The sequence below is a fragment of the Hyla sarda genome, chromosome 2 (genome assembly GCF_029499605.1).
Source record: "Hyla sarda isolate aHylSar1 chromosome 2, aHylSar1.hap1, whole genome shotgun sequence".
Lineage (NCBI taxonomy): Eukaryota > Metazoa > Chordata > Amphibia > Anura > Hylidae > Hyla > Hyla sarda.
In genome coordinates, this window is record NC_079190.1 from 348,980,043 (window position 1) to 349,006,590 (window position 26,548).

At 42.1% G+C, this 26,548-nt stretch overlaps 2 protein-coding genes across 10 annotated transcripts in view; one reads left to right on the forward strand and one right to left on the reverse strand.

The window, feature by feature from the left end:
- TSHB (thyroid stimulating hormone subunit beta) overlaps positions 1–22,292 on the forward strand; it is a 71,519-nt gene extending 49,227 nt beyond the window's left edge. For 4 of the 8 annotated variants that reach the window (XM_056558251.1, XM_056558252.1, XM_056558250.1 and 1 more), the window contains one exon: positions 21,684–22,291. In XM_056558251.1, the coding sequence (XP_056414226.1) occupies positions 21,684–21,944 (261 nt within the window). In that variant the 3' untranslated portion in view covers positions 21,945–22,291. Of the gene's footprint in view, positions 1–21,683 lie in introns of all 8 variants that reach the window. The other 4 variants (XM_056558249.1, XM_056558247.1, XM_056558248.1 and 1 more) reach the window with 3 other exon arrangements.
- A 472-nt stretch (positions 22,293–22,764) lies between these two features.
- The window catches only part of LOC130356558 (mitochondrial glutamate carrier 1-like), a 71,920-nt gene continuing 68,136 nt past the window's right edge, over positions 22,765–26,548 (reverse strand). The window contains exon 9 of one of the 2 annotated variants that reach the window (XM_056558256.1): positions 22,765–26,071. In XM_056558256.1, the coding sequence (XP_056414231.1) occupies positions 25,909–26,071 (163 nt within the window). In that variant the 3' untranslated portion in view covers positions 22,765–25,908. The remainder of the gene's footprint in view (positions 26,072–26,548) is intronic. The other variant, XM_056558255.1, reaches the window with a different exon arrangement.

Here is a 26,548-nt window from a genome sequence, read left to right on the forward strand (position 1 = left end):
GACTATAGAATACATTCTTTGTAGTATCTGGCTCTCCCTCCAGTAGTTGAGAAATCTCAAGGATGGAAAAAATGATAACCCACTAAATTGGGCACTTTGGGCTACTGATGCATCTCAGATGGGAAAGGGATGGAATCTTAAAGGGTACTCCGGCGCTAAGACATCTTATCCCCTATCCAAAGGATAGGAGATAAGATGCCTGATCGCGAGGGTCCCGCCCCCTCCCATAGGCTTGAATTGAGGGGGCAGAGCGTGACATCACACAGGGGTGGGGCTGTGACATCACAATGCTCCGGCCCCCGTGACCGCCAGTAATCAGACCCGGAGGGAACATGCTCCGGGGACTGATTATAACGGGGTGCTGCGTGCAAGATCACGGGGGACCCCCGCAATCAGGCATCTTATCCCCTATCCTTTGGATAGGGGATAAGATGTCTTAGCGCCGGAGTACCCCTTTAAGGAGTGGAGTATGCCATTCAACTGAGGAATACTGAGAGCATACACAATGCCCTGAAACACTTTACCTCTTACATCAAAAAGAAATCCGAGATATTCAGATCAGACAATGGGACTGCTTTGAGCTACATCAAGTGACAGGAAGAAACCATATCTGCAGAAGGCATCTTGAATTGGGCCAAAGAGAATCTCATCTTTCCACAGTACATATCAAAGCATGAACCTAGCCTAACTGTTATTTATCATCTGCAAAATACACCTAGAGAAGAAAAGGTTAGGCTAACTGCACAAACTATCTTTTAACCCCTTAGGGTCTCAGGCCATTTTACCCTTAAAGGGATACTCCCGTGGAAAACATTTTTTTTTTTAAATCAATTGGTGCCAGAAAGTTAAGCAGATTTGTAAATTACTTCTATTAAAAAATCTTAATCCTTCCAATACATTTTATGGGCTATATACTACAGAGGAAATGCTTTTCTTTTTGGATTTCTCTGATGTCACGACCACAGTGCTCTCTGCTGACCTCTGCTGTCCATTTTAGGAACTGTCCAGAGCAGCATATGTTTACTATGGGGATTTTCTCCTGCTCTGGACAGTTCCAAAAATGGACAACAGAGAGCACTGTGGTCGTAACATCAGAGAAATCCAAAAAGAAAAGCATTTCCTCTGTAGTATAAAGCCCCTAAAAAGTACTGGAAGGATTGAGATTTTTTTAATAGAAGTAATTTACACGCGAGGAGTGTTCGGCTGCGATCCATAGCAAAAATCCATCAAGCCGCCAGAAGCAGTGGTGAGAGATACTTTGTATCATATATTTGATCATTGACTTTATGTTACAAGCACATTGACTTTATGTTACAAGCACACTCTGCCAAAAAACTGATTATTCATTCATTCCATTTTTGTTTGCGGATCCCATTTTTTGTTTGCAGATTAATGGACCATATTCTACATATATCGGAACACTAGTACGTAGGACATCATTTTGATATTTTTTATCATTTTTTTAATATCCCACTAGGGACCAGCGAGAATATCACTAGATAGTGCCAGTATAATGTGTTACTCTGTCATTGTTTTATTTATTTATATTTTATTATACTAAATTGAAATTAAAAATTATTTTTGACTAATGCTGCCATATTCCATTTTTACCCTTATCATTATGTACCAATTTGGTGAGGTCCTAGAGGTATAAGCTATATATTCTATTTGTAATTTATTTGTGTTGCCGGTGGGGTCCGGCTTTAGCTTGGATTACCTCGGTCCTTCTGTTGTGAGCTGCACCTAATTTCAAGTTTTAATTTACAAATCTGTTTAACTTTTAGGCACCAGTTGATTTAAAAAAAACAAAAAAAAGTTTTCCACAGGAGTGCCCCTTTAAGGACCCTTTTTGTTTTCAATTCTGACCACTGTCACTTTATGCATTAATAACTATGGGATGCTTTTACCTTTCACTCTGATTCTGAGAATGTTTATTTGTGACATATTCTACTTTAACATACTGGTAAATTTTTGTCATTACTTGCATCCTTTCTTGGTGAAAAATCCCCAAATTTTATGAAAATTTAGCATTTTTCTAACTTTGAAACTCTCTGCTTGTGAGGAAAATGGATATTCCAAATAAATGATATATTAATTCACAAATACAATATGTGTACTTTATGTTGGCATCATAGAGGTGACATGTTTTTACTTTTTGAAGACATTAGAGGGCTTTAAAGTATAGCAGCAATTTTCCAAATTTTCACAAAAAATTTCAAAATCATAATTTTTTTAGGGACCAGTTAAGTTTGAAGTGGATTTGAAGGGCCTTTCTGTAAGAAATACCCAGGAAATGACCCCATTATAGAAACTACACCCCTCAAAGTATTCAAAATGACATTCAGAAAGTGTGTTAATCCTTTAGGTGTTTCACAAGAATAGCAGAAATGTGGAGGTGAAAAATCAAACTCAGCATTTTTAATGTTCTTGTAGCCCCATTTTTTTTCATTTTTAAAAATGGTATAACAAGAAAAAGCCCCCAAAATTTGTAGCCCAATTTCTCTCGAGTATGGAAATACCTCATATGTTGACATAAAGTGCTCTGCAGGCTCACAACATAGCTCAACAGGGAAAGAGCAATCGTGGGATTTTTTTAAAACGAATTTTGCTGTCATGGTTTTTGGGGGCCATGTTGCATTTAGGAAGCCCCCATGGTGCTAGAACAGCAAAAAAAAAAAACAAAAAAAAACAACATGGCATACTATTTTGGAAACGATACCCCTCAAGGAACGTAACAAGGGGCCTGCACCACAAAAAAAAACAACAACGCTGATCAGTACAATGGGACTGATCAGCGGCGGGTGGGCTTTAGCTAACGGTGGTGGACCGCTTTTTTTTTTAGCAACATGCTCCTGCTCTCCTCTCAGGACAGTACGGATGATGATTGCTGGTGTATATTACACCACTGATCATCATCCTTTTCCCGTGTCATGGACCCCCATGACCCGGAATCGCAGCAGATCGCTGATTTGTATTTACTGTGCCGGGCTGCCTGCTGAATGATTTCAGCAGGCATCCAGCTCCGATCCCCGCTCGGCGAGCGTCAGGAAATGAAATCGCAGCAAATCGCCTGTCCAATGTGCCGGGATGCCTGCTGAATGGTACGCCCTGAGTCCTTAAGGATCGGGATGCAGGGCGTATACATACGCCCTGCAACCCCAAGAGATCAATAACCTGAAACTGCAGGGGGTGCCTAGAGACATCATCTATATATACGGTATAGAATAAGACTTTGTACTGTAGCAAGAGATAACTGACCAGCATTTATTGCCTGAGGCATGTGGGCTTTCAGGGTACACAGGTGCAGCTTTTCCATGATTTAACTTGGTTTATGCTCCAGTGCCACGGGGCCTTGCATCATTTCTCTAGCTCTCTGAGGAAACAAAATTTCTCCTATTTCTTGGCGGTTCTATTTACTCATACAGCCTGGAAAGAAAGTGGGTTCCTTACCTTCCACACTCTATTACACCTAGATCTAGATATTTATTTAGATTCCTTTTCCCCCTCCAGACTAGGCCTCTCCTGCTTCTCAGCGTCTCTTTGACCTAACTTGGCTTTCAACTGGTTCTGTTACGTGATGACTGCCTTGCACTGATCACAACCACTATTCAACCTGGGGCTGTTCATTTGTATGTTCATTTGAATAGTGACTACCTATAGTTAAAAGAAAATCTGTCACCAGTGCCACCTGAACTAACCTGTCAGTACCTACAGGTAGTGCAGGTGACAATGATGACAACGGTACTTACCTTGTCCTGGTCCATGGCAGGGATTTCCTGTAGTCTCCTCCATTAGCTGCAGCTAATGGATTTCCTGTAGTCTCCTCCATTAGCTGCAGCTCCGGGCACCTGCTTGGGACACAGGCGGAGCATAATGACGAAGTCCCTATGCTCCGCCCATGCCCCAAGCTGCTGCTGCTTTCTGCTGGGTCCTGGGAACAGCAGCGGTTACGTCATTAACCCCTTCAGGATGGAGCCCATTTTGGCCTTAAGGACCGGAGCGTTTTTTGCACATCTGACCACTGTCACTTTAAACATTAATAACTCTGGAATGCTTTTAGTTATCATTCTGATTCCGAGATTGTTTTTTCGTGACATATTCTACTTTAACATAGTGGTAAATTTTTGTCGATACTTGCATCCTTTCTTGGTGAAAAATCCGTAAATTTGATGAAAAATTTGAAAATTTTGCATTTTCTAACTTTCAAGCTCTCTACTTGTAAGGAAAATGGATATTACGAATACCTTTTTTTTTGGTTCACATATACAATATGTCTACTTTATGTTTGCATCATAAAATTGACATGTTTTTACTTTTGGAAGACACCAGAGGGCTTCAACGGTCAGCAGCAATTTTCAGATTTTTCACAAAATTTTCAAACTCAGTATTTTTCAGGGACCAGTTCAGGTTTGAAGTGGATTTGAAGGGTCTTCATATTAGAAATACCCCATAAATGACCCCATTATAAAAACTACACCCCCCAAAGTATTCAAAATGACATTCAGTCAGCGTTTTAACCCTTTAGGTGTTTCACACGAATAGCAGCAAAGTGAAGGAGAAAATTCACAATCTTCATTTTTTATACTCACATGTTCTTGTAGACCCAATTTTTGAATTTTTACAAGGGGTAAAAGGACAAAATTTTTACTTGTATTTGTAGCCCAATTTCTCTCGAGTAAGGACATACCTCATATGTCTATGTAAAGTGTTCGGCGGGCGCAGTAGAGGGCTCAGAAGGGAAGGAGCGACAAGGGGATTTTGGAGAGTACGTTTTTCTGAAATGGTTTTTGGGGGGCATGTTACCTTTAGGAAGCCCTTATGGTGCCAGAACAGCAAAAAAAAAACACATGGCATACCATTTTGGAAACTAGACCCCTCGGGGAATGTAACATGGGATAAAGTGAACCTTAATACCCCACAGGTGTTTCACGACTTTTGCAAATGTAAAAAAAAAAAAAAATTTTACCTAAAATGCTTGTTTTCCCAAAAATTTTTTATTTTTAAAAAGGGTAATAGCAGAAAATACCCCTAAAAATTTGAAGCCCAATTTCTCCCGATTCAGAAAACACCCCATATGGGGGTGAAAAGTGCTCTGCTGGCGCACTACAGGTCTCGGAAGAGAAGGAGTCACATTTGGCTTTTTGAACGCAAATTTTTCTCTGGGGGCATGCCGCATTTAGGAAGCCCCTATGGTGCCAGAACAGCAAAAAAAAAAACACATGGCATACCATTTTGGAAACTAGACCCCTTGGGGAACGTAACAAGGGGTTAAGTGAACCTTTATACCCCACAGGTGTTTCACGACTTTTGCATATGTAAAAAAAAAAATTTTTTTTTTACCTAAAATGCTTGGTTTCCCAAAAATTTTACATTTTTAAAAAGGGTAAAAGCAGAAAATACCCCCCAAAATTTGTAACACAATTTCTCCCGAGTACGGCGATACCCCATATGTGGCCCTAGACTGTTGCCTTGAAATACGACAGGGCTCCAAAGTGAGAGCGCCATGCGCATTTGAGGCCTAAATTAGGGACTTGCATAGGGGTGGACATAGGGGTATTCTACGCCAGTGATTCCCAAACAGGGTGCCTCCAGCTGTTGCAAAACTCCCAGCATGCCTGGACAGTCAACGGCTGTCCGACAATACTGGGAGTTGTTTTGCAACAGCTGGAGGCTCCGTTCTGGAAACAGTGGCGTACCAGACGTGTTTCATTTTTATTGGGGAGGGGAGGGGGGCTGTGTAGGGGTATGTGTGTGTATATGTAGTGTTTTTTACTTTTTATTTTATTTTTTGTGTTAGTGTAGTGTAGTGTTTTTAGGGTACAGTCGCATGGGCGGGGGTTCACAGTAGTTTCTCGCTGGCAATTTGAGCTGCAGCAGAAAGTTTGCGGCAGCTCAAATTTGCAGCCAGATACTTACTGTAATCCTCCGCCCATGTGAGTGTACCCTGTACGTTCACATTGGGGGGGGGGACATCCAGCTGTTGCATAACTACAACTCCCAGCATGCCCGTTGGCTGTCGGTGACTGCTGAGAGTTGCAGTTTTGCAACAACTGTAGGCACACTGGTTATGTATCACTGAGTTTGTGACCTAACTCAGTGTTTCACAACCAGTGTGCCTCCAGCTGTTGCAAAACTACAACTCCCAGCATGTACGGTGCATGGTGTACGGTGACTGCTGAGAGTTGTAGTTTGCAACAGCTGGAGGCACACCGGTCGTGAAACACTGAGTTAGGTAAAAAAAAAACTCTGAGTTTCACAACCAGTGTGCCTTCAGCTGTTGCAAAACTACAACTCTCAGCAGTCACCGACAGCCAACGGGCATGCTGGGAGTTGTAGTTATGCAACCAGCAGATGCACCACTACAACTCCCAGCATGCACTTTAGCTGTTTGTGCAAGCTGGGAGTTGTAGTTAGACAACAGCTGAAGGTACACTTTTCCATAGAAAGAATGTGCCTCCAGCTGTTGCAAAACCATAAGTCCCAGCATGCCCATAAGGGAATGCTGGGAGTTGTGGTGGTCTGCCTCCTGCTGTTGCATAACTACAGCTCCCAGCATGCCCTTTTTGCATGCTGGGAGCTGTTGCTAAGCAACAGCAGGAGGCTGTCACTCACCTCCAACGATCCAGACGCTGCAGGTCAGTCCCGCCGCTGCAGCTGCTCCTGGAGCCCCGATCCCAACAGGGGCGCCGGGGATCGGGGTCCCCAGCACCCGGGGTGCACGTCCCGCACCCGCTCACGCCCTCCGGAAGAGGGGCGGAGCGGGTGCGGGAGTGACACCCGCAGCAGGCGCCCTGATTGGTCGGCCGGTAATCCGGCCGACGAATCAGGGCGATCGTGAGGTGGCACCAGTGCCACCTCACCCCTGCAGGCTCTGGCTGTTCGGGGCCGTCAGAGACGGCCCCGGACAGCCAGTAATTCCGGGTCATCGGGTCACTGGAGACCCGATTGACCCGGAATCGCCGCAGATCGCTGGACTGAATTGTCCAGCGATCTGCGGCGATCGCCGACATGGGGGGGCATAATGACCCCCCTGGGCGATATGCCGGGATGCCTGCTGAACGATTTCAGCAGGCATCCAGCTCCGGTCCCCAACCGGCTAGCGGTGGGGGCCGGAATTCCCACGGGCGTATGGATACGCCCTCGGTCCTTAAGGACTCGGGATTCAGGGCGTATCCATACGCCCTATGTCCTGAAGAGGTTAAAGGGGTTCTCCACCATAAGGTGATTTTAGTACGTACCTGGCAGACAGTAATGAACATGTTTAGGAAAAATCTGCGCTTGTCTTGGAGCTGAATGGCTATGTCATGAGATTACCATAACACTGTGGCTAGCTTTTTGTGAACTTGTATTTCCTGTTTGACTTTTCTTTTTTGACTACAAATCCCACAATTCCATTTTCCTCCCTCCCACACATCAGCCACTCCACCCACTGAAACATAAATGAGCTGCATCCATCAAAAGACCTGTGGTTTTCAATCAGGGTGCCTACAGCTGTTGCATTAGTTGCAGATTAATCTCTCTCCCACCAAGCAATCGCTCCACCCATTGAAGCAGACAGGCTCCCTGTCATCAGCTGACTAATCACACTGTCCACTCAGGAAGCAACATTGATTGACAATCAATTTCACATGCTGTTGTGCAAATGGAACAGACAACAGGTGGAAAGTATAGGAAATTAGCAAGACACCCCCAATAAAGGAGTGGTTCTGCAGGTGGTGACCACAGACCACTTTTCAGTTCCTATGCTTCCTGGCTGATGTTTTGGTCACTTTTGAATGCTGGCGGTGCTTTCACTCTAGTGGTAGCATGAGACAGAGTCTACAACCCACACAAGTGGCTCAGGTAGTGCAGCTCATCCAGGATGGCACATCAATGCAAGCTGTAGCAAGAAAGTTTGCTGTGTCTGTCAGCGTATTTTCCAGAGCATGGAGGCTCTACCAGGAGACAGGCCAATACATCAGGAGACGTGGAGGAGGCCTTAGGAAGACAGAGCCGTACAAAATGACCTCCAGCAGGCCACAAATGTGCATGTGTCCTCTCAAACAGCCAGAAACAGACTCCATGAGGGTGGTATGAGGGCCCAACGTCCACAGGTGGGGGTTGTGCTTACAGCCCAACACCGTGCAGGACGTTTGGCATTTGCCAGAGAACACCAAGATTGGCAAATTTTCCACTGGCACCCTGTGCTCTTCACAGATGAAAGCAGGTTCACACTGAACACATGTGACAGAATCTGGAGATGCCGTGGAGAACGTTCTGCTGCCTGCAACATCCTTCAGCATCACCGGTTTGGCGGTGGGTCAGTAATGGTGTGGGGTAGCATTTCTTTGGGGGGGCCACACAGCCCTCCATGTGCTTGCCAGAGCTAGCCTGACTGCCATTAGGTACCGAGATGAGATCCTCAGACCCCTTGTGAGACCATATGCTGGTGTGGTTGGCCCTGTGTTCCTCCTAATGCAAGACAATGCTATACCTCATGTGGTTGGAGTGTGTCCGCAGTTCCTACAAGAGGCAGGCATTGATGCTATGGACTGGCCTGCCCGTTCCCCAGACCTGAATCCGAATGAGCCCATCTGGGACTCCATGTCTTGCTCTAGGTCTGGAAGGACATCCCTCAGGAGACCATCCGCCACCTCATCAGGAACATGCCCAGGTGTTGTAGGGAGGTCATACTGGCACGTGGAGGTCACACAATACTGAACCTCATTTTTACTTGTTTTAAGGACATTACATCAAAGCTGTATCAGCCTGTAGTGTGGTTTCCCACTTTGATTTTGAGTGTGACTCCATATCCAGACCTCCATGGGTTGATAAATTTGATTTCCATTGATCATTTTTGTGTGATTTTGTTGACAGCACATTCAACTATGTAAAGACGAAAGTATTTCATACGATTAGTTCATTCATTCAGATCTAGGATGTGTTGTCTTAGTGTTCCCTTTATTTTTTTGAGCAGTGTATATACAATTTTAAAGGCCTTTCGCATGTTTGAAACTTTTTTTTTTTAATTCTAGCTAGGTATGACTTACGTAACTAGAATCAGTCAAAGAAAGGACCCTGAGTGAGGGTCTAAAACGTATTATTTGGCAAAGCCCCAGCCTCACAAGTGTGTCTCTCAGTCAGGCCTCTACTACTGTTTCCAGACCAACTACTAAAATGAACTAGGGGCCACCATCATATCCCCCCCCCCCCCCTACACACACCCACACACACACACACACACACACACCTACACACACACACACACACGCACACACTCTACCAGGATGGAAAAAGGGACACAGCAGCTTATTTTTTTTAGTCAGAGACAGGACAGACGGAAGGAGATTCCAGAGAGCACAATTTGGCCTCACTTGGAAACTGATTGAAAGTTTCTAAATCTCTGTCTTGAGATAAAGGAAGGTGTTTAAAGGAGAACTGGAGAGGAAGTTAGAGGGAAGAGTAGTTGGGAGGAGGAGAAGAAATGTGAAACTTTTAGTGAAGGCCATTTTTAATTTGGACAACTCACATATAAGACATCTATAATTTTTTAGTAAGTTGAGCCATTTAGGACACAGATTAACTGATCATTTACAGTAGCCACACATCGGTCCTTTTTTGTGTTTATTGTGCAGTTTTGGGCCAAGATTAGCTAACAATTAATTACCATTTTGTCATTTTTTGTGTGAATTGTATGACTTGGCCCAGATGAACTGACAACAAAAAGAGGTAGCAATTGTAGTAATCAGGTAAAATTATTAAAGGAGTTATATTAAGGAAGAGAAAACCAGAGCAAAATTCTTCCAAAAAGAGAACCATGCCTGTCCTTAGGTTGTTTGTGGTATTACAACTTGGCTCTACTCACTTTAATGGAACTAAGCACACAGACTGCACATACCAACTAACCTAGTCATCTCAGTATAGAAATTCAGAATACTAAATTTCCAATGGGTCTGAAGAACAATGGCTAAATCTTAAAAGTTGTACCTAAACTTTACAGTAACATAGTTACATGTCATAAATTGTGATTGGTGGGTGTCTGGATGCTAAGACCCCCACAGATTTAACCCCCTAAGGACCCAGGGAGTATGGGTACGCCCTGGCTCCCTGGTACTTAAGGACCCAGGGTGTACCTGTACGCCCATGGGAATTTCGGTCCCCGCCACGTGAAGGGAGGGGATCGGACCGGGATGACTGCTGATATCTATCAGCAGGCATCATGTGCAAATTCCCAGGGGGTCCTGAGAATTCAGACCGGCGGTCTGCAGCGATTCCTGGTCATACGGGTCTCCAGTGACCTGGAAAATAAGGGGGACCGGGGATGACCCGGTGCCACCCCTCCTATCCCTGCTATTGGTCAGCCTGAAGCGACCATTACAGTTCAGTTCTGCCCACCCACGGTAATTCGGGCAGAACGGGGGAACTGCCCTGTGACCGTCAGCGGCGGTGGAGGTCCCTTACCGGCGATTGGCGGCGGGCGGGAATCCTCTCTCCCTGGTGCGGCATGTGGCGATCCTACGAAAACCGGTGAGTAGTTGCCTAGCAACATCTGAAGGGCTACAAACTGCTGTGTGGGCATGCTGGGATTTGTAGTTTTGCTACAGCTGGAGGCCTACAGTTTGGAGATCACTGTGCAGTGGTCTTTAAATTGTGGCCCTCTAGATCTTGCAAAACTACAACTCCCAGCATGCATGAGCAAAAAGCTACATCTCCCAGCATGCCCTTCAGCGATGAGTACATGCTGAGAGTTGTAGTTTTTGAACAGCTGGAGGCACACTGGTTGGAACATACTGAGTTAGGTAACAGAACTTAACTGAAGGTTTTCCAACCACTGTGCCTCCAGCTGTTGCAAAAGTACAGCTCCCAGCATGCACGGTCTGTCAGTGCAAGCTGGGAGTTGTCGTTTTGCAACAGCTGGAGGTTTGTCCCCCCCCATCTGAATATAAAGGGTACATTCACATAGGCGGGTTTACAGTGAGTTTCCTGCTTTAAGTTTGAGCTGCGACAAACTCCTAGCGGGAAACTCACCGTAAACCCCCGCCAGTGCGAATGTCCTCTAAAATCACTACACTACACTAACACATAATAAAGGGTAAAACACTACATATACGCCCACTTACACTGTCCCCCCCAATAAAAATGAAAAACGTATCATACGGCAGTATTTCCAAAACGGAGCCTCCAGCTGTTGCAAAACAACAACTCCCAGCATTTCCGGACAGCCACTGAATGTCCAGGCATGCTGGGAGTTTAGCAACAGCTGGAGGCACCCTGTTTGGGCATCACTGGCGTAGAATAGCCCTATGTCCACCCCTATGCAATCCCTAATATAGTCCTCAAATGCGCATGGCGCTCTCTCACTTCGGAGCCCTGACGTATTTCAAGGAAACAGTTTAGGGCCACATATGGGGTATTTCCGTACTCGGGAGCAATTGCGTTACAAATTTTGGGGGGCTCTTTTTCCTTTTAATTCTTATGAAAAGGAAAGGTTGGGGTCTACACCAGCCTGTTAGTGTAAATTGTTTTATATTTTTTTTACACTAACATGCTGGTGTTGCCCCATACTTTTTATTTCCACAAGAGGTAAAAGGAGAAAAATACCCCATATGTATATAAAATGCTCTGCGAACCTACAACAAGGCTCAGGAGTGAAAGTACATTTGAGGCCTAAATTGGTGATTTGCACAGGGGTGGCTGATTTTACAGCGGTTCTGACAAACGCAAAAAAATAAATACCCAGGTGTGACCCCATTTTGGAAACTACACCCCTCATGGAACGTAACAAGGGGTATAGTGAGCCTTAAAACCCCACAGGTGTTTGACGAATTTTTGTTAAATTTGGATAGGAAAATGAAAAAAAAAAACTAAAATGCTGGTGTTACCCTAAATTTTTCATTTACACATGGGAAAATAGGAAAAAAATTCTATGAGGGGTGTAGTTTCCAAAAAAGGGTCACTGTTCTGGCACCACGGGGGGCCAACTTCTCCCAACCAAGGCTCCCAACTTCTATTCCAACCAAATTCTCTCTCTAAAAGCTCAATGGCGCTCCTTCTCTTCTGAGCATTGTAGTGCGGCAGCAGAGCACTTGATGTCCACACATGGGGTATTTTCATACTCAGAAGATATGGGGTTACAATTTTTTTTTTTCCGGGGTTGGCATTTTCTCCTATTACCCCTTGTAAAAATGTTAAATTTGGGGAAAAAACACAATTTTTGTGATTTAAAAAAAAATTAATTTACACATCCGGCTTTAACGAAAAGTCGTCAAACACCTGTGGGGTGTTAAGGCTCACTCTACCACTTGTTACGTTCCTTGAGGGATGAAGTTTCCAAAATAGTATGCCATGTGTTTTTTTTTCTTCTTGCTGTTTTTGCACCATAGGGGCTTCCTAAATGCGACATGCCTCCAAAAACCATTTCAGCAAAATTTTCTCTCCAAAAGCCAAATGTGACTCCTTCTCTTCTGAGCATTGTAGTACGCCCACAGTGCACTTGACGTCCACAGGTGGGTTACTTCCATAGAGATGGGGTTACAAATTTTGGGGGGCATTTTCTCCTATTACCCCTTGTAAAAAAAATAATTTGGGGGAAAACTAGCATTTTAGAGAAAATTTTTTATAAAATAATTTAAAAATCCAACTTTAACAAAAAGTCGTCAAACACCTGTGGAGTGTTAAGGCTCACAGTACCCCTTGTTACGTTCCTTGAGGGGTGTAGTTTCTAAAATAGTATGCCATGTGTTTTGTTTTTTGCTGTTCTGGCACCATAGGGGCTTCCTAAATGTGACATGCCTCCCAAAAACCCTTTCAGAAAAACTCACTCACCAAAATCCCATTGTCGCTCCTTCCCTTCTGAGCCTTGTAGTGCACCCACAGAGCACTTGACATACACATATCAGGTATTTCCTTACTCAAGAAAAATTAGGTTACACATTTTAGGAAGATTTCTCTCCTTTTACCCCTTGTAAAAATTTAAAAACTGGGTCTACAAGAACATGCAAGTGTAAAAAATGAAAATTTTGAATTTACTCCTTCACTGTGCTGCTATTCATGTGACACACACTTATTGAATGTCATTTTGAATACTTTGAGGGGTGCAGTTTTTATAATGGGGTAATTTATGGGGTATTTCTAATATGAAGGCCCCTCAAATCCACTTCAAAATTGAACTGGTCCCTGAAAAATTAAAAAATTGCTGCTTAAGTTTGAAGCCCTCTAAGGTCTTCCAAAAGTAAAAACATGTCAACTTTATGATGCAAACATAAAGTAGACATATTGTATATGTGAATCAATATATCATTTATTTGGGATGTCTATTTTCCTTATACAGTAAGCAGAGAGTTTTAAAATTAAAAAAATGCTAACTTTTCAAACTTTTCAGCAAATTTTTGCATTTTTTCTCCAAGAAATGATAAAAGTATCGACAACATTTTACCACTAACATAAAGTAAAATATGTCACGAAAAAACTGTCTCGGAATCAGAATAAAAAGGAAAAGCATTCCAAAGTTATTAATGCTTAAAGTGAAAGTGGTCAGATGTGCAAAAAATGCCCGGGTCCTTAAGGTGAAAATGGTCCGGGTCCTTAAATAGGCATTGTCAGATATAAAAACTTTTGATATATTGTAAAGCATGCAAAACCAATAGGTTTTGCAATTGCTTTCATTAGAACATTTTCAGTATTTCATACTGAAAAATCCAGTCAAAGAACTGCCCCCTCTGCCTCCTGGAATGCATTCACTGCTTCTGTGAACACTGCTTCGTCCTGGACTCCGGGACGTTTTGGAGGGGGGAGGGGCTGTACACACTGCAGAGACTCATGTGAAGAGAAGGGGAGGGGCAGGAAGACTGCTGGCCGGGATCTCACACAGCAGACATCAATGAGAGAGGCAGAAACATGCATTGCAGACAAAAAGTAAGTGTCTCTGCATGTGTGTGTGTGTGTGTGTGTGGATATATGTGTATGTGTGTATATCAGTGTGTCTATCTAATGTGTATGTGCAAGAATATATGAAGCCTGTGTGTGTGTGTGTGTGTATAATAAAGGGGACTACCTCCAGCTGTTGCAAAACTACAGCTCCCAGCATGCCCACACATCATTTGACTCTGCAGGCATGGGTATCACAGTGAGTACCAGCCCCCCTGTTTTGGTGGATAGAATTAAAGGGGTACTCCGGTGAAAACCTTTTTTCTTTTAAATCAACTGGTGGCAGAAAGTTAAACATATTTGTAAATTACTTCTATTAAAAAATCTTAATACTTACAGTACTTATTAGCTGCTGAATGCTACAGAGGAAATTCCTTTCTTTTTGGAACACTGATGACATCACGAACACAGTGCTCTCTTCTGACATCTCTGTCCATTTTAGCAACCATGCAGAGAGAATGTATGCTAAGTGCAGCATGGTGGCTCAGTGGTTAGCACTGCTGCCTTGCAGTGCTGGGGACTTGGGTTCAAATCCTACTAAGGACAACAATAAATAAAGCATTATTATTATTATAATAACGTCAGCAGAGAGAACTGTGGTCGTGATGTCATCAGAGAGCATTCCAAAAAGAAAATAATTTCCTCTGTAGTATTCAGTAGCTAATAAGTACAGAAAGGATTAAGATTTTTTAATAGAAGTAATTTACAAATATGTTTAACTTTCTGCCACCAGTTGATTTAAAAGAAAAAAGGTTTTCACCGGAGTACCCCTTTAAGGTATTTCAGAAATAAAGCTAATTCTGAGAGAAATGTAGGTCATAGACACATAAAAAGTACATGTACATGATCAGGATGAGATACTGAGCAACATATAACAGTTTTGTTTTCTTGAGTAATCTGACGGGTACGCTTTAAGGGGTTAATATTATATAGAACTAGCAAGGGGACCTTTTAAACTTAACTTTTAATTGAGTTAAATATATATATATATATATATATATATATATATATATCTCTATATATATATATATATATATATATATATATAATATATATTCTACTACTATAATAACTATTTTGTGCACTTGAGACCAAATAAGTTGTTATAAAGTTCTATTAAAAAATTACTTTTATTTAGATATATTAAAAATACTCATAATATTATCACAAGATGTTCATAAAAGTAGAGACAAAAACAGCCAGTGCAGCCCGTTTGTAAACAATAACCACAATGATTGTATAAAAAAGCAGCACTATAGCGATATCCAATTATCTCTCAAACTGGGAGACCTATATGGACGGTAAATTCTGTATGTTACATAATATATAAGGAGCAACGGGTATATATGGCACTAGTATATTCCCCCAGTGGGTAACACCATATTAATCCTGCCAAAACCTATTCCAAACTCCTGAAACATATATCATAATCAGTGACTAGTAGAGTATTACAACTCACCCATGTGTGCTGGACCTGAGTGCACTTTCGCTCCTTCCTTAGGGGGCTACTGTTACTGTGTATGTGCCTCACTTTTATGGGGGGAGAGTAGCGTTTGACTTCCGGAACGCCATATAAACTGGCTATCACTCAGTTTCCAAAGCGACGCATGTGCACCATCACTGACTGGTATCACACCGCCACTCCAACGCATCTGGTAACATAGGACGCTCATCAGCGGTTCACAGGCACGGGGGTAAGCAGCGCAGGCCAGGAATGATGGCGAGCATGCGCACAACAGAGCAGAGGGACAGTCTAATTAACCCCTTCCCGACCTATGACATACCTGTACGTCATGGGTGGCAAGGCGTTCCCGACCCATGACATACAGGTACGTCATGGACATTACTGCCGCTACTCGCGGCACCCCGCAGCGCCCGGAAAGATGGTGGCTATCACTGATAGCCAGCCATCTTACCGTGCGACCACGGGGGGTTTCGTCCCCCACCCCCCCCCCAGCGATCGCTGCTATCAGCTGGTCAAATGTGACTAGCTGATAGCAGCGTTTCGCTATGAAAACACTTAGCAGCGCGGTGTGTGAGTCCCGATCACGGGGATCGGGACACACACCGCTCTGCTAAGTGTCCCTGACCCGTCCCCCGGCGTCACTTACCCGTCCGAGCGGTGTCCCGAGCGGTCCCGGCGGTCCCGGCGTCCTCCATGCGGTCCTGGCTGCGCTGCGTCCCGGAGGTGAGTTTGCAGCAGCAGGGCGGCATCTTCATTGGCAGCAGTGAGATCGCCGTAAAGCGATCTCACTGCTGCCTCTGAGAGTTTCAAAACTGCAACTCCCAGCATGCCCAGACAGCCTTTGGCTTTCTGGGCATGCTGGGAGTTGTAGTTTTGCAACATCTGGAGGTCCACAGTTTGGAGACCACTGTATAATGGTCTCCAATCTGTGCTCTTCCAGATGTTGCAAAACTACAAATCTCAGCATGCTCAGTCTGTCCAGGCATGCTGGGAGTTGTAGTTCTCTAACATCTGGAAGACCACAGATTGGAGACCATTATACAGTGGTCTCCAAACTGTGGACCTCCAGATGTTGCAAAACTACAACTCCCAGCATGCCCAGACTGCCCAAGCATGCTGGAAGTTGTAGTTCGGCAACATCTGATCCTTCAGATATTGCCGAACTACAACTTCCAGCATGCCTTGGCAGTCTGGGCATGCTGGGAGTTGTAGTTTTGCAACAACTGGAGGCACACTAGTTGGGAAACATTGTCCGTTTCCTACCTCAGTGCCTCCAGCTGTTGCAATTGTTGCTAAACTATAACTCCCAGCATGCACTGACAGACCATGCATGCTGGGAGTTGTAGTTTTGCAACAGCTGGAGGCACACTGGTTTGGAAACACTAAGTTTGGTTGCAAAACACTTGAAAGTTTATTACTCAACTTAGTGTTTCCAAACCAGTGTTCCTCCAGCTGTTGCAAAACTACAACTCCCAGCATGCACGGACAGCTCAAGGGCATGCTCGGAGTTTGCAACAGCTGGATGTTTGCCCCCTCCCCCCAATGTGAATGTACAGGGTACACTCACATGGGCGGAGGTTTACAGTGAGTGCTGCAAGTTTGAGATGGCGCAAATTTTGCGCTGCAGCTCAAACTTCCAGCGGCAAACTTGCTGTGAACCTCTGCCCATGCGACTGTACCCTAAAAACACTACACTACACTACACTGACACTAACCTAAAATAAAAAGTAAAAAACACTACATATACACATACCCCTACACAGCCCCCCTCCCCCCAAAAAATGAAAAACGTCTGGTACGCTACTGTTTCCAAAACGGAGCCTCCAGCTGTTGCAAAATAATAACTCCCAGTATTGCCGGACAGCCATTGACTGTCCAGGCATGCTGGGAGTTTTGCAACAGCTGGAGGCACCCTGTTTGGGAATCACTGGCGTAGAATACCCCTATGTCCACCCCTATGCAAATCCCTAATTCAGGCCTCAAATGCGCATGGCGCTCTCTCACTTTGGAGCCCTGTCGTATTTCAGAGCAACAGTTTTGGGACACATATGGGGTATCGCCGTACTCGGGAGAAATTGCCTTACAAATTTTGGGGGGCTTTTTCTTCTTTAACCCCTTATGAAAAGGTGAAGTTGGGGTCTACACCAGCATGTTAGTGTAAAAAAATAAATTTTTTACACTGACATGCTGGTGTTGCCCTATACTTTTCATTTTCACAAGAGGTAAAAGGGAAAAAAGACCCTCTAAATTTGTAACGCAATTTCTCCTGAGTACGGAGATACCCCATATGTGGGCGCAAAGTGCTCTGGGGGCGCACAACAAGGCCCAGAAGGGAGAGTGCACCATGTACATTTGAGGCGATTTGCACAGGGGTGGCTGATTGTTACAGCAGTTCTGACAAACGCAAAACAATAAATATCCACATGTGACCCCATTTTGGAAACTACACCCCTCACGGAATGTAATAAGGGGTGCAGTGAGCATTTACACCCCACTGGTGTATGACAGATTTTTGGAACAGTGGTCTGTGAAAATGAAAAATTAAATTTTTGATTTGCACAGTCCACTGTTTCAAATATCTGTCAAACGCCAGTGGGGTGTAAATGCTCACTGCACCCCTTATTAAATTCCATGAGGGGTATAGTTTCCAAAATGGGGTCACATGTGGGGGGGGTCCACTGTTCTGGCACCATAGGGGCTTCCTAAATGGGACATGCCCCCCAAAAACCCTTTCAGAAAAACTCACTCTCCAAAATCCCATTGTCGCTCCTTCCCTTCTGAGCCCTGTAGTGCACCCGCCGAACACTTTACATACACATATGAGGTATTTCCTTACTCGAGAGAAATTGGGTTACAAATTTTAGGGTGATTTCTCTCCTTTTACCCCTTGTAAAAATTCAAAAATTGGGTCTACAAGAAAATGCGAGTGTAAAAAATTAAGATTTAGAATTTTCTCCTTCACTTTGCTGCTATTCCTGTGAAACCCATAAAGGGTTAAAACGCTTACTGAATGTCATTTTGAATACTTTCGGGGGTGCAGTTTTTATAATGGGGTCATTTATGGGGTATTTCTAATATGAAGACCCTTCAAATCCACTTCAAACCTGAACTGGTCCCTGAAAAAAAGCGAGTTTCAAAATTTTGTGAAAAATTGGAAAATTGCTGCGGAACTTTGAAGCCCTCTGGTGTCTTCCAAAAGTAAAAACTTGTCAATTTTTTAATGCAAACACAAAGTAGACATATTGTATATGTGAATCAATATGTAATTTATTTGGAATATCCATTTTCCTTTCAAGCAGAGACTTTCAAAGTTAGAAAAATGCAAAATTTTCAAAATTTTCATGAAATTTTTAGATTTTTTACAGAGAAAGGATACAAATATCAGTGAAATTTTACCGATAACATAAAGTAGAATATGTCACGAAAAAACAATCTCGGAATCAGAATGATAAGTAAAAGCATTCCAAAGTTATTAATGTTTAAAGTGACAGTGGTCAGATTTTCAAAAAATGCCCAGGTCATGAAGGTGAAAATGGGCTGGGTCATGAAGGGGTTAAGGGAGAGGATTGTATCCCTATACACTGCCATGCTGTAACCCACTGTTAAAAACACAATGCCAGTGCAATAAGTCATTATATATACCCATACCAAAATATTAGTGAAAGCCTATACAATAATATGTAATTGTACAAATACAAACAAAAAAAATGCAAAATGACGTGAGAGAAAAAAAAAAACAATGATGAACAAAAAAAAACTAAAAAACAAGAGACAACAAACAAAAACAAAACAAAGACACAAAAGAAAGGGGAAAAGGGGGTTTAGTACCTATCATGGCATCTATCAAGTAATCCAGTACATTTGACTTTATCATTTGTTCTTTTATAAAAATGATGTCTCTTCCATCAATGAGTGATAGATAATACATTAAGTTGTCTTCCAACTTATCCTTCCCTCCAAGTAAAGCAGGACAATATCATAATTGGTGTACACAGATATAAAATCCTACTAAAAAATAAAAAACACAAAACGTAGTTAGAATCAAATCCAGGGAAATAAATATTTACATATAAGAGGCAAAACTTAATTATTCATTCAACCCAATTGGGGACATTGTCCCAAGTGTCACGATCCATCTACACTCCTTCCTAGCTAAAATATTTTGCACATCACCACCCCTAATGCCAGCATGTACTCTCTCAATTCCTCTTATTTTTAATCCACGTGGATCTCCATTGTGCACAAGTCTAAAAATGTTTAAGATAGTTTTCAATGTATTTATATCCCTTATTTCCTTCGCCACCAAGATATCCCTTACATGCTCGCATGTCCTTATTCTCAACTCCCTATATGTAAGGCCAACATATATCTTGCCGCAGTCGCACGTGGCATAATATATCACGTTGCAGCTACTATACTGCCTAATCTGAAATGTACGTTGACCATCTGCCATCACAAAATCTGATGCTCTATTGATATTGTCGCAAGATTTACAATTGCCACAAGTAAAAACGGCCAACCCAGGGACCTCTGGAGCTGAATGGATTGATGTTACTAGGTAAATAATGGCTCCTGACTAGTGTATCCTTTATATTTTTCCTTTTTCTTCCCGTCATCATCACTCTGTCCATAATATAAGGGGCCAATTGGGGATCTGTTTTTGCATTGCATCTCTCATTTTTGCCACTGGCAATTGTAAGATAAAATAAATCGAGTTCTACTGTCCTTGGTCCCCAGTTTTGACCGGCTTTGCAGAAGGTCAGCTCTTGGAGGATTTGTCCCCAGCGTCCGGAAGTTTATAGTTCCGAACGCTGTGTGCGGGCTTCCGTGTTCAGGGCCGCCCCTCGTGACATCACGCCCGCCCCCTCAACGAAAGTCTATGGGAAGGGGGAGCGACGTCACAGGGGGCGGGCATGAGGGGCGGCCCTGAACACGGAAGCCCGCACACAGCATTCGGAACAATAAACTTCCGGACGCTGGGTAGCAGAGCTCCGGAAGCAGGGGAGCGGAGTACCCCTTTAAGAGTCCAAGGAACAGATTCTACACATTTGTCCAGTGAGGACTGCTTTAATTGTTGCACCAGGGTGAGCTGACTCAGCATACAGTAATGCATTTATAGATGTACTTTTTCTGATGGAGAGAAACCAATCTGGGTGTCTATGTCCAGAAAGTCAATCGTCTGGGAACTGCATTTATGTTAGTTGAAAGGGGTACTCCGCACCCCTAGACATCTTATCCCCTATCCAAAGGATAGGGGATAAGATGTCAGATCGCCGGGGTCGACCACGTTTTTGCCTGCGGTCGGGAAACCGCATACGGCAAAAAACGAAGCCGACCGGAGGCTGCGATTCACTCCGGTCGGCTCATAGACATGCATTAAATACAGTTCCCGAATACGGCTGAGTGCGGGCGCCGCGATTAAGCCCCGCCCCCCTCCTCCCAGCCGTATACGGGAACCGTATTGAACGTATGTGAACCCAGCCTTACTGAGATTCCCTCTCTAGATGTTCCTCTAACTGGTCTATCCAGACTCTGGGGACCTAGCTACCATGTTTGTTGCTGTAACTGCTAAGGATGCGACTGTAATTTCCAAATTCTAAAATGGCCCTCAGCTCTCTTATCCATTGGATCTTTGAGATAGCCAGTGTTGTCAAAAGGAAGCACCATTATCCTTTAGATATTTTTGATACCAGGGGATGCACTGTAGGGGCCTTATTCCATGTCAAAGTCTCTGCTTTAAAGGGGTACTACCGTGCTGACAACTTATCCACTATCTAAAGGATAGGGGATAAGTAGCCTGATCGCGCGGGTTCCCGCAGCACCCCACTCTCATCAGGCCCCGGAGCGAACATCGCTCTTGGTCTGATGACTGCTGATCACCGCCCCCTGCCATAGACTTGCATTGAGGGGCGGAGTGTGACATCACACGGGGCGGAGCTGTGATGTCACGATCACTGGCCCCATCATCAGACCCGGAGCAGATGCTCGCTCTGGGGCCTGATGAGAGCGGGGTGCTGCGTGAGAGATCGCGGGGGTCCCCTTTAGATTGGGGATAAGTTGTCAGCACGGTAGTACCCATAAAATATAAATGGTGACATTGCTTTTATCTTCAGTCCTGGCTGACTATACTAAGGTGAGGTTTCAGTACCTGAAACACCATGCTAAATAATATACACCTATCCACAAGAAAATAATATAATTTCATCTGTGCTGCAATCACAATGTCAATGATGGTTTAAGTAACAGCATATCATAGCAAGTATAAACTAAATGTAAATTTCTTGACAACTAAGAATCTTATTATTTTCCACAGGACACAAATGTGAAAGGAAGACAACTAAAGACCATATCAAATCAAAGTGTGTGTACCTACCATGACTATATCCACAAGACTGTCTCTGTTCCTGGCTGCCCTGGACATGTTAACCCACTGTATACTTACCCTGTAGCTCTGAGCTGCAAGTGTGAGAAATGTAACACTGAGTATATTGACTGTATGCAAGACAGGATCGACTCTAATTATTGCACCAAACCAAGAGAGCCAAAATATCTTCTCTACAAATATTTGAAGTAATATACCATAAGAATTTAAAAGTATGAAATGATTGATTATAAGGATTTCTTCATGATTAGATTAGAAAACACATGCTCATATATTTGTATTGGTTATCAATTTTTAAAGTTGGGGTGCCCATGCACATAACGGATTGTGTGAAATAGCTGAAAACTAGACTAACAGCAAAAATATTTCAAGAGTACCTATTACCAAAAAGGTCAGATGTGAAGATCCTTGTGGAGCTACTCCTCTACTGATAAGTGTGCTTTATATCTCCTTGTTCTGACACCTCTCTCCTTGGTGCCTTATATCAAGGACCAATATTCAGATTTGGGCTTAGATTGTTAACTGGGCGGCCTCCACCATCCAGTTCTCAACAAGGAGAGTTCTTAAAGGGGTACTCCACTAAATAATGTTCCCAGTGTCTGATCACAGCAAGTCCAACGGCTAGGACCCATCTACACCCCCCCCCCCCCCCCAAATCGGCTGTATGGCGTCATGTCTCTCACCTCCTTATGTAGGCTAAGAATCCTTTCTTCAATGCAGTTTGGCATTGGAGTAGCTCTGGTGCTGCAGAGAAGCAGCAGCAAGCTCATTCAACCACCGGCCAAAACAAGACCCAATCTTGGCCGTGATTATTTGAAAGCTGAAAGCCAGAAAGTGGTGCAGATCTACACCTGCTCCTCATAATATTTTATTTTCACACTAACACAAGTAGAGAAAGCACTCATTAAATACTTTTGCATTTCAGCTTCTTCATAGATATCCCACACTGTCAAAATGTAGAATAGAATTTTTCCTACAAAGCTTAAAATGGATGCTCAGCCAACCAAAATGTTTCTATTTTTATCTACATTTGGAGGATGGGCAATATATAATAAAAAAAAGAAGCTGAACTGCAAGAGAAGGCAAGGAGTGCATTCTCTACTTGTGTTTATGTCAAGTTAGGAGAATATGTTAGAAAGTCCTAGGCACAGATAAAATATGGTGATGTTACTTTTGTCCATGCGAGTGCTTCGTTTTGCAACGACAACTGAAACACCAGTCACAATAAATAAAAACATCCACAAAAGGTATATCATCAAAATGTGACTTTATTTGGTCACTTATTAAGAACAAAACAAAAACAAAATCACATTTACATATGGTAAGGTGATGTTTACATCAAAATAACCAATAATTTTCCAAAACTGTTCTTGGTTTTATAGAAACTGTAAATGTGAGCTTCAGAGTTACAAATGCAAACAGCAGTAACCTCTGGCTGTTATTCTGTATGTACAAATAGCCATGCAAAGCAAAAACATAAAAAATGTAATTATATATATATATATATATATATATATATATATATATATATATATATATATATATATATCTTATACACACACACTGTTGGCTGTATTCATATTGCTAGCATACATTCTGTTACCAGATGGGTGTTCTAATGGAATTCAATGCAATAATATTGTTACCGTTTCCCATTTATTATACTGATGTAATACAAGTATTAGTCTGGCAACAGCTGATGAAGCCAACTCCACAGCACGTATGTGTAGAAGACTGGGGGGCGCATGAATAGGTGCACACACATTACATTCTCAAACTGTTGAAAGAATCATACACAGGTTTAATTAGGATTTAAGTAATTGTTCAAGTACCTAAAATACTCCAAATCACAAACCTGGCTGGAATACTTTACATTTTCAAGTGCAGAATAAATATAGTAATGCAACTAATCTTAAGGACTTCCCAATATAAACTATTATGTAATTAGTTGGGTCCATTAAGTGAATTACTCCCATTCCAGCCATAAGCTCAAAAGAACTTGATTTACAAGAGTGTGATGGATTTGCAGTACATATTACAGCATTTCAAATTTGAAACAATTGGTAACTCAAAAGGCAAAATGGCTTTTTATAGGCGACTCAGACCTTCAGCAGGATCTCCTATTTCATTAAATGTCTGGCATTCTTAAGTAATCTAATACACTACATAGAATGTCAGCTCTGCCTGCTCATACAATAATTCTTAAACACTTAAATAATGGCAAAAAAAATTTTTTTTATTGTAACTTTTAATTTGTTCACAGATACCAGCTTAGTCTGGATTCACACCTGTGTCGAGAATTCTTTTTTTCTACTCAGTTAATAGAGCAAAACAACAGAAAGATATTGGATTGGTGGCTTAGTTAACAAACAGTGCGCAAAAGATTCCATAGACTTTAAAAGGGTCCATCAGCCTGGAGTCCAGCATTTTAACTGACAAAATAGTGCAGCATGCTGAGCTATTTTGCCTGAAATTGTTTTATGGAATAAGACGGAGCCTCCAACGTAGGGGTTATTCCAGCCTAAGAAGAGCCTACCATGCAAAATCAATTAATACATATTAGCTGCAATGTGTCTACTATCGTATTACATGGACAAGCTGTTTTCTACCTCCGCAAGCAAATGTTATCTATCATAAAATATAAAAAGCTGTTGCACAGTCCATATGGGAGCCTTATATTTAGCACCAATAAAGTAACTTAATAATCTTTTAAGTCTTAAAGAAATACTTTCCAGTTTTTGTATGAAGGAATTGTGTCCTGCTAGCACCAAATACAGTAATGGAGGTTTGAAAAAGCACAATACATCTATATAGAATTGAAACCAAAAGATAATGGAGCTTCTAAAAAAAAAAAAAAAACATTTTTTTTATAAATTACATATATATTACATGTATAAAAAAATGAAAAAAATATACAAATTCAGGGGCATTTGTAACATAAAGGCAAGACAACATAGTTAAGGTTTTTGCCAGATATTCTGAGGTTTAAAAGTGACTATTATTTCTGTTTACTTAGAAAATTTGGAAAATAAGTGATGTATATATTTTTTTACCCCTAAAAACACCCCCATTTTATTCCATTGGTTGTATCTGGTATTGATTGTCATCCTCATTCATGTGGAGTCGAGATGCAATACCAGATCCTGCCTATGGACAAAAGTGGCATTGTTTTTCTTCAACTGGACAACTCTGCATTTATACTTGGTGACTGTGTTCAACAACCAGAATTTAAGATAAACTAGCCTATAAGGCCCCATTATATCACTGTGATATAGTTTAACCTATAAAAGACAATTAAAGATGAGCAAATCATCCAGTCCAATTTACCAGTTTATAGGGCACAATGACAGAATTGATAGCCAATTCCTTACATTGGGCAAAAGTGAATTGATGACTGGTGAACCACAAATATATCAGCAAAAACATCTCAACCTATGATTACTAACGTGTTCAGATGTAGTGAGCAGAAAACACTCCCAACACACAGAAATATATACAGAGTATTTACGATACCAACCGTAATACCTTTCCTGTAGCTGCACAGAAGATTCAAGTCTTGATTTAAAAATGTGAACTACCCAGAATGGCATTGGCCCCAATAAACATTATTTTATTCACATCCATAGACCAGAAATTGATCTTTTCTAACATAGTTGTTCTGTGAAAAAGCCTTGTGTTTCAAGTTAAATATCCAAATCTAGAACATCCAAAATATACAACACATACAATTCTTTGAGATCAAGAATAGTAATAGTATTTGTTCTCTCAAAGAGTAACCTTTTAGGGAAGTTAAAACCCTACTTGACTTGCGATATCAACCTTATTTCTTCTGTTAACATACAAGAGTGACTCTCTGACATGAAAATGGGGAATGCATACCAACCTGACAAATCCCTAAGTATCTATATACTATACCCCTGATATGTCACTGCAACAAACAAGTGCTATTTCACTTTACCAAAAGGCATATAAAGATTAGAGGGTGGAGGGCAAAAGTGCTAAATAACAGAAAGTATGGGGTAACATATACAACTATAAATCAATTAGGTGCTAATAGTTTCCTCTTCCTTTACACTAGTCCAATATATCCGAAATCCGAAGTATAAATGCAATGTATACGTGGTCATTTTTCTTCAAGTCCCAAGGAATGTTTGAGTTATTGTGGTGATAAGCTGCTGAACTGGGCAAACTCCAAAACTGCTTCTCCCACACCAAGGAAGTAGACAACTTGAGCTATGCCAAATAGGGGTGCAATAACTAATGCTCGACAACCTGATCCCTTCATGAAGGCAGATGGGCCCTCTTTCTTCCAAATTTTCCTGTAAAGTAAGAAGCATACAAGTTTAAGACAGTCATAGGTTTTACTTTATAGGAATTGCATGTGAATTATAAGTTTGAATCAACCCCTGCCCCACTCCTTTTCCCATTTTTATAACCCTTTAAAGACTCTGCCCATGTTTTCCTTAACCCCTTAAGGACCCAGCCCATTTTTCACCTTAAGTCAGGTCATTTTTTGCACATCTGAACACTGTCACTTTAAGCATTAATAACTCTGGAATGCTTTTACTTTTCATTCTGATTCCGAGATTGTACTTTCGTGACATATTCTACTTTATGTTCGTGGTAAAATTTCGTCGATACTTGCATAATTTCTTAATAAACATTCAAAAAGTTGATGAAAAATGTGAAAATTTTGCATTTTTTTAACTTTGAAACTCTCTGCTTAAAAGGAATTACATATTGATTCACATATACAATATGTCTACTTTATGTTTTCATCATAAAGCATCAGAGGG